General features: G+C 37.4%; 1 protein-coding gene across 1 annotated transcript in view; it reads left to right on the top strand.

Annotated features, from left to right (window-relative positions):
• KIAA0825 (KIAA0825 ortholog) overlaps positions 1-13,997 on the top strand; it is a 645,731-nt gene that overhangs the window by 216,349 nt on the left and 415,385 nt on the right. Inside the window, exon 14 of the mRNA XM_006867876.1 lies at positions 7,369-7,593. Within this exon, the coding sequence (XP_006867938.1) occupies positions 7,369-7,593 (225 nt within the window). The remainder of the gene's footprint in view (positions 1-7,368; positions 7,594-13,997) is intronic.

Genomic DNA, 13,997 nt, shown 5'->3' with positions numbered 1-13,997 from the left:
CAGTGAGCTGGAAGATAAATCTGTCAATACCACTAAGATAGAAGAACAAACACAAAAAAGGATAAAGAATTCTAAGGAAGGTCTAAGATTCATGTTGTACAACATGAAGAGGAATAACTTAAGAATTATCGGCATCCCAGAACAAGAAGAATCACACAAGTCCACAGAGGAATGGAGCATGTAAAGATGTCATGAAGTTTGATATTGTGCTGTTTTTCTTTAATACATGCTCCTCAGTTTTTGTGAACTTTTGGTTAATATCCAGGGTTCTAAAAATGGATATTCTTTGGACTGCCTACCGCAAGGTAGGTGATTCAAACCTGCAAGCCACTCTTCAGAAACCCTATACAGGGCTGCTATGAGTCAGAACTGATTTGAGGGCACTAAACCAACCAACCAACCAACCAACCAACCAACCAACCAACCAACCAACCAACCAACCAACCAACCAAAAAAGTTCATTTTCACAAGTATTACCGGTGTTCTTGTTGTTTTGATGGAGGAGGAGCTTTCCAACCACCTTCCCTCACCATCCAGAAGTGCTTCTCTATATTTACCTATTTTTATAGCATGCCCAGAGAGGGCAGTAATTCATTAACTCAATCCCTTTCTAATTCTGCAATTTTAAGTAGTTTGAATCTAAAGCCAGATATTGGGGACTAGGGTCATCAAATATTACCACATACATAAAGGACATTTCTCTCTATATGTAAAGTTTCCTTCAGCTATGAGGTTTGTAGGACAGCTGCAGTCCGAGGACTGACCTCAGTGGCTACCTCTTGCTTTTTTTAAAGAGGAGGATTTAAACATGGCAGTAAAAGAGAAAGGAAGCTTGACACCTGTTTTAATTTAGATTGTGTGTTTATTAGGAGTGGCTGGAGGTGGGTTAGTACATGGAGATGCTGGTGGCTCTGAAGGATAAACACTGGACTGCTAACCACAAGGTCAACAGTTCAAACCCACCAGCTACTCCACAGGAGAAAGATGAGACTTTCTGCTCCTGTAAAAATTTACAGCCTTGGAAACCCTGGACAGGATCGCTGTGAGTCAGAACTGATTTGACAGTACCCAACAACAGCAACAAGCTACCCATGGGGGTCCTGGGTGGTACAAATAGTTTACATGCTTAGCTGCTAACCAGAAGATTGGAGGCTCAGTTCACCCTGAGGCATTTCAGAGGAAAGGCTTGACAATCACTTGTGAAACAAATCAGCCATTGACAATACTGTGGAGCACAGATTAGCCTACCACACATGGAATCACCAAGAATCAGAATCGATTCACCAGCAATTGGTTGGAAGCAGCCTCAGTCCATCTTTAGGCTTCTGACTGATTGAATGGTCAACAAAAAGAAATTCATTCTCCCCTTGCCATTGACTGTCTGGTTCAATCACTTGAAAAGCCATTCTACCATAAAGGTTCTTTATCTGGAAAAGAAAGAATTAGACTAGATTCTGTCCAGCCTTAATTTTTTTTGTTGTTTCTAACATCTAAAGAATTGAAGCAACAAAGAAACTTAAATTTTCTAAGGCAAGAAAGTATGCTAATGTATTTTGGGGGAGCATCTTTACTCCCCCAGTTACTTCATAATTTATCAGAAAACCTTATTTCCTATGGCTCCTGATTAGTCAATATAGTAATAGAATAATTATTTAGGCAAAACTTTTTCTTCAGAAACACATTCAGATGTAAATTTCTATTGTTTTCATAAAGCCAAATGAGGTTAGTTATTCTTCATTATATATAGCATTTTCTTTAAGCTGGTGTAAAAAACTGTCACTAAATTACCTTTGTTCTGATTCTTTTATTATAGAAATTAAGAAATAAAAGTAATGAAATTCATTTTTCTAAGTCCTGCAATATCTGTTGTTACCAAATTTTAAAAATATTATACTGCAAACGAAAAATTGATTAAAATATTAGTATTTTAACCAAGATGCCAAACTACGTAAAATGAATATTCATTTAGTTTCTGTCATTCTCCAAGTTCTGCCAGAGACCTAAAACTCAGTCTTAGCTTAGGACCATCATTCAGTTTCTGTCTAATGTTCCCTGATTAATGTTCTGTGAAAGAAAGCAGCAGGTGCACATCCCTTATTGATTTTGTATATACTCGGCTGTGAAATATTTGTTCTGTTCTTTTTAGAAGACTGAAATAAAGTTGTGGAAAGGTAAAACTAATAAAGAGCATAAGTATTTTTTTTCAGTCCCTCTTGCCTCTTTCTTCACACTTATAGATGAGGACATGGGGGCTTCTCCTACATTAAATGGAATTCCCATATTTTGAATACTTATTAGAAACATTAGAAAATTAATTAGATGATGATGACCCATGGATTTTTTCAGTTATATGATTCAACCTGAATTTTATGTATCTTTGTTTCTCATGCCTCCGGTTGTACTATTGAAGGATTCTGTGTGAAAAAATATTGAATGATGCAGGAAGCATCAAAATAAAATGGAAAGAATGCACAGAATTACTGTACTAAAAAGAATTGGTTGACACCATGAAATTTGGAAGACAGCTACCTAGTCAACCGATTAGAAGAGATCCAGTTTTGTACCCATTCCAAGGAAAGATGATCCAACAAGATGTGGAAATCATCAAACATCATTAATATCACATTGCAAGTAAAAGATTTCTGACGAATCTTCAGAAACAGTTGTAGCAGCACATGAACAGTAGCTGCCAGAAATTCAAGCCAGATTCAGAAGAAGACATGGAAAAAGGAATATATATCATTGCTGATGTCAGATGGATCCTGACTGAAAGCAGAGAATGCCAAACAGATGTTTACATGTGCTTTATTGACTATGCAAAGTCATTTGACTGTGGATTTTAACAAACTATGGATAACATTGCAAATAAATGGATATTCCAAAACACTTAATTGTGCTCATGAGGAACTTGTACATAGACCAAGAGACAATATTTTGAACAGAACAGGAGATAATGAGTGGTTTAAAATCAGGAAAGGTATGTGGTAGGTTTGTATCCTTCCACCATGCTTATTCAATCTGTATGCTGAGCAAATAATCTGAGAAGCTGCATTATGAGAAAAACATGGTGGCATCATGATTGGAGGAAGAGTCATTAACAATGTGTGTTATGCAGAGGATACAGCCTTTCTTGATGAAAGGGAAGATGACTTAAAATACTTATTGCTGAAGATCAAAAACTTCAACCTTCAGTATGGATTGCAACTCAGTATAAAGGAAACAAAAGTTCTCAAAATTGAACCAATAAATAGCATCATGATAAACCGAGAAAAGATTGTAGTTGTCAAAGACTTGATTTTGCTTGATCCACATTCAACAATGATAGACATGGTTGTTGTTAAGTGCCGCTGAGTTCGTTCTGGCTTATAGCGACTTTGTATAGGGTTTCCAAGGCTTTAAATCTTTGCAGTAGTAGAAGCCTTGTCTTTTCCCCACAGAGCGGTTGTCAGCCTTGAACCTCGGACCTTGTGTATAGAGCCACTTTGTTTTCCACTAATAGAAGGAGCATTGAAGAAATGAAACTATGTATTGTATTAGGTAAATATGCTGCAAAAAGACCTTTCATGTGTTAAAGAGCAAAGTTGTCAGTCAGTTTAAAGTCTAAGGTGCACTCAAGCCATGATATTTTCAATATCCACATACACATGTGTAAGTTGGACAATGAATACGGAAGACTGTAGAAGAATTGATGCATTTGAGTTATAGTGTTGGAGAATATTAAAATTACCATGGATTATCAGAAGAACAAACAAATGTGTGTTGGAAGAAGAACAGCCAGAATATTCCTTAGAAGCAAGGATGACGAGACTTCTGTCATACTTCAAACATATTGTCAAGAGGGACCAGTTCCGGGACAAGGACATCATGTTTGGTTATGTGGAGGGTTAGAAAAGAAGAGGAAAACAGCCAGTGAGCTGGACAGACAGTGGCAGCAACAATGGGCTCAAGCATAGCAATTATGACATAGCGCCAGACTAGCCAGTGTTTCATTCTGCTGTGCATAGGGCCACTATGAGCTGTAACTGCCTTGATGCTCCCTAACAATTACACCACAACTGTGTGAGCCATTTCCTTGATATTAACTTGTCTTTACATAAATAAAATGTATATCTATATGTAGAAGGAGTCCTGGTGTGCCGCTGTGGGTTAATGCGCTGGACTGCAAAGTCAGTTTAGTTTAAACCACAAGGTTGGCAGTTCAAGCTCACCAGCCACTTCTCAGAAACCCTATACAGGGTTGCTATGGGTCAGAACAGACTGGAGGGCACTTAACACCACCACCAAACATATATAAAAAGAGAAAGAGATAGAAGATAGAGTGAGAGAGAAAAGCAAAGCCAGGTTTACTGGTTTTACTTCTTTAGAGAACCCAGCCTAAGACATAGGTAGTATGGAATGCTTAAGATGTTTCAGAACCCAGAATCAAGTGAACACTGGCTAGCCCTAAACCGTAATGCTGTTATCATTAGTAATAATAATAGATAATACTTACATAAACAAATAAGCAAAAAAACATTACAGTCTCACTGACATCAAATTAATTCTGACTCCTAATAATCCTGTAGGGCAAAGTAGAACTGCTCTTAGGGTTTCCTAGACTATAAATCTTTATGGAAATAAACAGCCTCATCTTTCTCCCATGAAGCAGCTGGTAAATTCATAAAGTAGCTGTTGGGTTTGAACCACCGACTTGAGGTTAACAGCTTAATTCATAATCCACTACACCATCAGGGAGCTTTGTGTGCTATTTTATGCCAAGTATTGTCTACTTTACATAAATTATTTAATCTAAACAACTGTTTATAGTAGGTTTACTCATTTACAAGACCTTGACATTATTTTATGAGTAAAAAGTGTAGCGTACCCATTAGCAACAGGAAATAGAGGAATTTCTGACTTCCTAGAATTTTCAGATAGATGAGATATAAGGGTAAGTCAAAAAGCATTTCTACTAGTATTTCAGTTCATTCATACAAACAAAATATGTTAAAATGTGTGTCTGTGATAGTGGATGGTTACAGCCAGGTTCTCTCAGTATTACACTTATCTTAGAGTGTAGTGGTTACGAATCAGGCTGCTAATCTGACAGTCAGCAGTTCGAAACTACCAGTTGTTCTGCAGGAGAAAGATGATACTTTCTGCTCCCGTATACATTCAAAGCCTTGGAAACCCTGTACAGGGTTGCTATGAGTTGGACCCAACTCCACAGCACATAACAACAACAACAGAGCCCTTAGGGTTTTTTTGTTTTTTGTTTTTTTTGGTGGTTGTTGTTGTTTTTAAAAATGGTCCAGTCACAACAGTAGATTCCAAGGGAATCTGCTGGACCAGTTAAATTCAAGGTAGAGAGGTCAGCTCTGCAGGTTAGGGAAACTGTTGTTTTGGAATTCCAAAGAGATTGATTTTCATGAAGGACACGGAACAATCATGTTGACTTGTTATGAAACAGTTTTAAGATAATTGAAAACTTTATTGGTGAGAAGAGTTGCCCTGTGGAAAACTTTTTGCCACCATGACAATGCACTTGCTTATTCTTTGAGGGTATAAAGGGCTGCTTTGTGAAATTTCATTGGCAAACCTTACCCCATCCACCCTGCAACCCTGACCTTGCAGCTCCTTCAGACAAAGAATATTTAAAAGATCATGATTTGAATCCCTCAAGGATGTCAACACTGCTGCTTTAACGTGACATAATAGAAGATTACAGAATTTTTGGGGGAAGGGTTATTGTTAAGTGTTGTTGCGTCAGTTCCAACTCATAGTGACCCTGTATAGGGTTTCCCAGGAGCAGCTGGTGAGTTTGAACCACCAATCTTGTGGATTTCAGTCCAGTACTTATCCTCAATAGACCCACATTGGAAATGCCACCTTCACAATGTATCGACCTGTTGCTAGGTCCCGTCAAGTCGGTTCTGACTCATAGTAACCCTGTATACAACAGAGTAAAACATTGCTCTATTCAGCACCATCCTCACATTGTTATGATGGTTATGTTTGAGCCCATTGTTGCAGCTACTGTATCAATCCATCTTGCTAAGGGTCTTCCTCTTTTTTTCTCTAGAACTAGTCCCTCTTGATAATATAGTCAAAGAATGTGAAATTAAGCTATCCTTGATGGAGGATATGCAGAGAAACGTACTTTCACATTTAGATTTTTTTAAAATAAAAGTTTCTATGATTTCCTAGCAATATTTTGACTTATCCTAGTATATTTAATTCATACTAAAATGTTCAGTGATCTAATATGTACTTGGAGACCTGGTATAGTGCTGTGGGTTAATGTGCTGGACTACAAATTCAGTTTGAACCACAAGGTCGGCAGTTCAAGCTCACCAGCTGCTCCTCAGAAACCCTATGGTTTGGAACCGACTTGATGGCACTTAATAAAAACAATATGTACTTAATGGATAACTTCAAAGATTTCAACCAAATTAATACAATTATTGATAAAGAAAGCCAGCTTCTTTATGCCTGCAAAAAAAAAAAAAAAAAAAAGGCATCCACCATCCTCCCAAAGCCGTCTCTACTCAGCTAAATTTGATAATTCCATCCAGTGACCACAGAGAGCGCAGACAGCATACTCACAGTTATGGGGTTTATGAGGGCAGTTAACAGGTTACAATTCAGGGTCAGAAATGCTCAGGGCACAGTTGTTCCAGTTACGGCATTCTTTCCTCTGCTGTCTGTACTGGCAGGCCTCTCTCTGTCCAGGCAATGTTACAAAACTCTATTAGATCTGCTGATAATTGCCCAAAGAACATTCCACTAGACTATAAGGAGCTCTGGTAGCATAGTGGTTACGAATCGGGCTGCTAACCTCAAGGTTGGCAGTTCGAAACTACCAGCTGGTCCACGGGAGAAAGATGAGGTTTTCTGCTCCCATGAAGATGAGTCGGAACTGACTCCACAGTACTTAACGGCAACATAAGCCTCAGCCTGAAGGCACTCAGCTCTAGCTCTTGGGCCAGAGGATCTAGCTTCCTAATTCAGTGCCTGGAGGCATCCCACTCTACAAGTAAGCCTCCTGCCCAGATTTACTCAGCTTTACTTGTTCTGTGAACCAAGAAGTCTACTGCTGTAGCTCATCCTCCAGCTCTTGGGTCTGTTGCTGCTCCTCCTCTGGCCCTCCTCCGGTATCACAGCTGTGTCCTGGATCCCCCTTCCTACTTCTGAGCTGGCTCATTTTATACCCATGTTAGACTTTCAAATATTTATGAGCTGTTTGACAATCACATGATTTATAAATTAAATGCAGCTCTATGTCCCTCCATCTATAAACTAGAAGACTGTGAAACAGAGTTACCAATAGAACAAGGTACAGTTGATTGCCAGATTCTGCTAACCATAAAATACCTTTTGATTTTACAGCCTCTGCATGCATGGAGTCCCAGTATGAGGTCATTCAATGCTTGAGATTGGCATTAACAGATGCCATCCAGGACATTGTACAGCAGATCATATCTATGATGGGCTCTGGGAGAAACTGTGAGACAAACATAAACAAGCAAAATATTCCTGAATGTTTGCTTCAGAGCATTCCAAATGAATGGAATTATATTCCAGAAGAAGCCAAAAGGAAAGAGTCAAGCAAAGGTAAATATACTTGTTTTCCTTTAAGAAAAAGCAGAATGAACAACCTTCTAGGGTATGCAAAATTCTAAAACAATGTAAAAATGAGAAAGTGCATTAATTTTCTTTCACCAAGTATATTTAGGATCTTTCATTGTCTTTACTGCAAACAATAACATCAAGGAAACTGAAACTGAAAATAACTCAAATGGTCATCTTCTTTATTTAACTATCAATTCAGAATTTTCTTTGATATTCTGTGTTCATGTTAGCATTCACAGATTACTCACATGATTTTGACAAATTTTCTTTGAATCTATTGGGTAATCTAAAATTCAAACTCTGGAGAAGATTGCTCTGGTATTTAGTTTAATTATTCTTTCCTTTAAGTTTTTCCCCTGCAACCACCAATTATTACTCCCCCCCCCACCCCCTTGTTAACACACCTACACGTGCAGCTTTTAGGTAAAAAATAGTACCCCATTTAGTACATCTAATTTTTTGACAGTGTTCTCCCCCTGCCCCCCAGTACCTATGGCTCTGATTTCAGTGCTTTGTTCCTATTTCGGGCAGTACATCTACCAAGTGTATTTAAGAACCATCAGTTATACACATTATTTATTTATCTTATAGGCCTTCTCTTCTTAAATGATTTCTCCTACCTAGGTTTTTCTACTTTCCCAAGACTCCTTTGAATGTATATTATGCATTTGTATTTGTAAATATTTTTTAGGAATTTTAAGATAAAACTTTTTCCTTTTAGATTCATCTTTGAAGAAGGATTTTTTTTTCTCTATCTCACTTCTGGACGTGTGCTGATATGGTCATCTGCTTTTGCTTCTTGGACATGTTTAGTGTTTATCTGTGGCCTTAATACTTAATTGTGTGTTTGGGGGGTTTTTTTTTTTTTTTTTATGTTTTCTGATTGCCTTCAGGTAGACATGATCAGGCTGTGGGCTTCCCTTTTCACTCTTCTTATTGCTTAACTTAGAGTAACTTTCACAGGTGTTGTCTGCCTCCCTGGTGTATGGCAGTTGGTATTGGTTCTTGCCTGGATTTTGGTGTTTTATAGAATGGAACTGTAGCTTGACTATATGGCAGCAGTTGCTCTCTCTTCTTGGGTAATATAGGGAGAGAAAGAGTACTCCAGAAGTAAAAGGGGGAACAAAAAACAGCAAAGCAGCAACAGCAAAAGCAAGAAAAAAACAAAACCACAGCAACAAAAACTAGATAATTGGATACTGTAGTCTATAATCGCAGAAAGAGGAGAGGAGGGAGAGAAGAAAAAAAAAAAAAAAAATCTGTAGCCTAATATGTTGTTGTTAAGTACCATGGCGTGGATTCCAACTCATAGTGACCCTGCACAGGGTTTCTGAGGCTGCAAATCTTTATGGGAGCAGAAAGCCTCATCTTTCTCTTGTGGAATAGCTGGTAGTTTCAAACTGCCGACCTTAAGGTTAGCAGTCCGATTTGTATGACTTTAATGTCCTCTTTCAGCTTCTTGCCTTCAAGGCTGTCTGATAAATTTCAAGATGCCACTGTTGATTGTTATGCTATACCTCAGGATTTAATTTAATTTTTGGCCTGCTTCATTTTTAAACTCTCTTTCCCTCTCTACACCCCTTTATCTGGCCTTTTCCCTATTAAAAAACAGTTCAGTGCTGGCTCTTGGGCTGAGAGTATTTGTACACATGCATGGCAGAAGAACCCACCAGTGGTGGGAGTGGGGAGGTGTCCACTCACTCAGGCACCCCTTCTAGTCACCAGAATAGAGGTACACAGACAGTGGGTTGCCAATGAACAGATACCCCCCCCAAAAAAAAAAAAAAAAAAAAATCAGAACAAAGCAAACTGACAGTGTATTGTCTACCTTTGCTCCGAGCTTCCCGTGGCGTTATTACATGGTGGCTCTGTTCCCCTGCTTGGTCTTGCCATTTGGTCTCACCCAAGTTGTCGACCGACTTCAAAAGTACGCAACTTCTTACTTCTGCTACAAGTTCCACTAGCTATAAGCCTTCAAACTTTAAAAATATTCTTACCTATGTGGTTCAGAGTTTTGGAGCTTTGCCCTGAACCCGCTTTACCTGGTATTCTGTGGTATTGCTGACCACGAACTTCACTGCACCTCTACCATATCCACCATCAAACCCCGCCCTCTTTCTTCACTATCTTTAAGGGAGCTTTTTGACACTAAAATATTCTAACAGAACCTTCTAAAATCAAAAGCAATTGAAGAGATTAGTCTTTCTATCATTCTTCTCCATGGAGATCCTAAATCACATGACTGTTCTCCAGCAACCGTATGTTACAAACTCAAATCAGTTATCTCTCAGTGCCCTTTTATAGTAATGCTTTAATTCTGTCCAAGCCCTGTTCAACTGCTTTGAATCTAGTGAAGCCATTTAATTGAAGTTGAAAAAATCAGCTTTTCATTAGTTAAATTCCTTCTTGTCTAGGAGTTTTTGTCATTTCTCCTTCATTTGAGTTTTTGGATGTTTTTATATATTTTGGGTAATTCAGGAGGCATGATCTAATTAATATATGACATGAGTTGCCCTGTTTTACTTATCTGTTTATGAACATTTTTGCTTTCTGTAAGCTTTGTGGAATTCCTCTATAGCATTGCAAAGAGCTTCTAGTTCCAAAAATTGCTTACTGTTTAGATACCAGCTGTTGGTATTTTCTTTACTAAATAATAGTTTTTATCAAATTATCACTTAGAAATAAAATGCATAGACAGCCCTGAAGGGGCACCAGACCACATGAATATACAAAACAATGTGGTAGATAAAAGTTACCTTATAACACATTTTGTTTGTTTCAAGTGGTGATGATGATGAGAGAAGGCCATTGGTTTCATTCATATTCTGTTAAAGCTTCAGGAAATTTTAGATGATGTGGTAGCTTAGTGGTTACAAATCGGGTTGCTAACCTCAAGGTCGGCAGTTCAAAACTACCAGCTGTTCCGCGGGAGAAAGATGAGGCTTTCTGCTCCCGTAAAGATTTACAGCCTTGGAAACCCTATGCAGGGTCCCTATGAGTCGGAACTGACTCTGTGGTACTTAACAACAACAACATTCTCAACCTTTTTTCTTCTTCTTTACAATACACAATACAGATAATATTTACATGCTGAATATGAAGTCATTACTCATTTCTTTATTCACTCAATAGGTCTTTGCAGAGTGAGTGTCTGTTACATATCAGGCACTGTGTTGAGGCAGGGAATCTATTATAAATATCTCCTTTGATGCTTAAAACCTAATATAACTGTTTTTAAATAAGTGCACCTCAGGAGATATACAAGATAATTCTTTGGTGTTTAAGAAGAAAGGAAAATTAAAGTTTAATGGAAATAGTCACTGTAACCCTCTCCTGGCCTGTGAGTGGGCCAGATTTGTGTTGAAGACACAAGAGGAAGCGCTTGGGAAGAGCAAAAGCTCCACAAAGTTGGGGGTTGGGAGAGAAGTGGCACACTCACTCCACTAGTGTTCATCATATTGTATTTAAATTGTCCTTGATTTTAACATATACTTGTAAATCAACTACAGGCTAAACCTAATACTGGGTACCTAGGAAGAATAAATAGTGACAAAGTGAAAAAACTCACACTTCTTTTCTTAGGAGCCCTGGTATGGCCCTGCAGGATAATGCACTGGGCAGCAAGATCAGTGGTTCAAACTCACCAAGCCACTCCTTGGAAACCCTTTAGAGGTTCGCTATGAGTTGGAAACAACTTGATGGCACTGAACAACAATTTCTTTCTTAGTATAAGCTCCTCCCAATCTTGTTAAGAGTTGATGTAAAAACAGATTTGGCTGAAAGAAAGAAAGTAGGATATGGGGAAACCATTTGAAAGATTGTTTCCCATACATTAATATTAAAGGTAAATTGTCCCCTAAATGAATATTGTGCCATTAGATACTGACTAAAGATAATTTGAAGTCATCTTGATTAGCAAACTATTTCAGTATTAAATAACCAAAACATGAATTCCAACCTCTGTAATTTTTTTCAGTGTTGCTTTAAGTCAAATTATATATGAATGAGTACTTTACAAAATTTGTCTAAACAGTGATAAATGTTTAGAGGTGCTTTTTTGAGAATTTGCTTACTTAAAGATAAATTGCCATTGCTATAAGGGAACATTTGTCCTTCCTGCCACAGTGAAAATGGTGGCAATAATAAAAGGAAAACATTTTGGTGATAAACTAAAATTTGTTCTTTATTTCTTTGTCAGTAATTACTATTACTATTAGAAAGCATTGAAAATTAAAGAAATCATATTAAAATAAATTATGCAGTGAAGGAGATTTAGCCATCCAGTTGGATGGAAGTTTAGCTGTTTCTAGCATAGCTCAGCTTAAGTATTTACTCCATTGTGTTACAAAGAGGAAATACAAAAGGGCTAGTTGTTTTGTTTTGCTTTTGGACAGTAGTTAAATGAAAGATGTACTAGAAAAGATATTTTCTCAATAGTAAATTACTTTTTAAATAGAAAGAATGCTTTATGGGGAAACTGTTGAAGTAATTGATTTAACTGAAACAATTGATTTTGGAGAAAAGTTAAGAGAGGTAGGGCTGCAAAGAAAATGTATTCATAGCATTGTTCACATGCAAATTGTTGAGAAAGAAATTGATGGCAGAAGTACAAAAAGTGTTAGAGTGATCAAGGTAACTTCATTTATAGAAACAGAAATGTTGGCTTGATAAAAACCAGTGTCACCTGTAAAAAATAGATCTACACGCCTAAGGACTTGGAAATAGAATTTTTAGCATAATTTAAAATATTCAAAATAAAGAGTTCAGTGATTCTTGAACCTCTTAAAAATCTTAAAAATGCAATATTTGCCAAATAGTTGCCAAAATTTGAAGGAACTAATTGACTTCACTAATAATGGATATTTACTAGTCAGATTTCACCATCAACTTTTGCATATTGGAGATTGAGATTGAAAACAAGTGTCATATTTAGTAACAGATAACTATGTACTTGTTCTATGTGTCTTCTGTAAATCTCATTGACGGGTATTTCACCTATGCCAGCGATTCAAACTAAGAATTGAAAAACACACTGAATTTAGAAATTTACCTTTGAATTCTTCATCATGAAGGTTAAACCCATATTTAAAAAATAATAAAATAACAGCATGTTGAATCATATTATCCTCACTAAACAATTGTTTTTTCATCACTATTTGTTGTTAGGTGCTGGCCAGTCAGTTCTGACTCATAGAGATGCTCTGCACAGCAGAACAAAACACTGCACAATCCTGTGCCATCCTCACAATTGTTGTTATGCTTGAGCCCATTGCTCATGCCACTGTGCTACTCCATCTTGTTGGGGGTCTTCCTCTTTGTTGCTGACCTTCAACTTTACTAAGCATGATACCCTCCTGCAGAGATTGGTCCCTCCTTATAACATGTCCAAAGTATAAAAGATGAAGTCTTATCATCCTGACTTCTAAGGAGCATTCTGGTTAAACTTCTTTCAACACTGATTTGTTTAGTCTTTTGGCAGTCTATTGTACATTTAATATTCTCATCCAACACCATAACTCAAATGCATCAATTCTTCTATGATCTTCTTTATTCACTGTCCAACTTTCACATGCATATGAAGCTATTGAAAATACCATGGCTTAGTCCTCAAACTGATATCTTTGCTCTTGAACACTTTAAAGAAGTCTTGTGCAGCAGATTTACCTTATGCAATACGTTGTTTGATTTCTTGGCTGCTGCTTCCATGAGGGAGTCCTGGTGTGGCTTCCATTAGTGTTGATAGTGGATCCAAACAAATGAAGTCTTTCACAACTTCAATCTTTTTTCCCATTTTTCATGGTATTATTTACTGGCCCAGTTGTAAGGATTTTTATTTTCTTTCTATTGAGATCAACCCATACTGAAGTCTGTGGTCTTTGATCTTCATCAGTAACTATTTTAAGTCCTCTTCACATCCAGCAAGCAAAGTTGTATCATCTGTATATCGCAGATTGGTAATGAGTCTTCTTCCAATCCTAGTGCCGTATAATCCAGCTTCTTGAATTATTTGCATAAGCAAATACAAATTGAATAAGTATGGTAAAAGAACACAACTCTGTCATATACCTTTCCTGATTTTAAACCATTCAATAATCCCTAATTCTCTTTGAACAACTGCTTCGTGGTCTATGTATAGGTTCCTCATGAGCACATTTAAGTGTTCTAGAATACTAATACTTCACAATGTTTTCCGTAATTTTTTATGATCCATACAGTCTAAAACCTTTGCATAGTCAATAAAGCACAGGTAAACATCTTTCTGGTGTTCTCTCCTTTCTTATATCTGTCTTATATCAGCAGTAATACCCTTTGCTCCTTGTCTGCATCTGACTTGAACTTCTGGCAGTTCCTTATCGATGTACTGTTGCAGCTGTTTTTAAATTATC

The sequence above is a fragment of the Chrysochloris asiatica genome, unplaced genomic scaffold (assembly GCF_000296735.1).
Source record: "Chrysochloris asiatica unplaced genomic scaffold, ChrAsi1.0 scaffold00111, whole genome shotgun sequence".
NCBI lineage: Eukaryota > Metazoa > Chordata > Mammalia > Afrosoricida > Chrysochloridae > Chrysochloris > Chrysochloris asiatica.
Note: the sequence above shows the minus strand (reverse complement) of the source record. Positions and strands in the feature narration are given on the sequence as shown.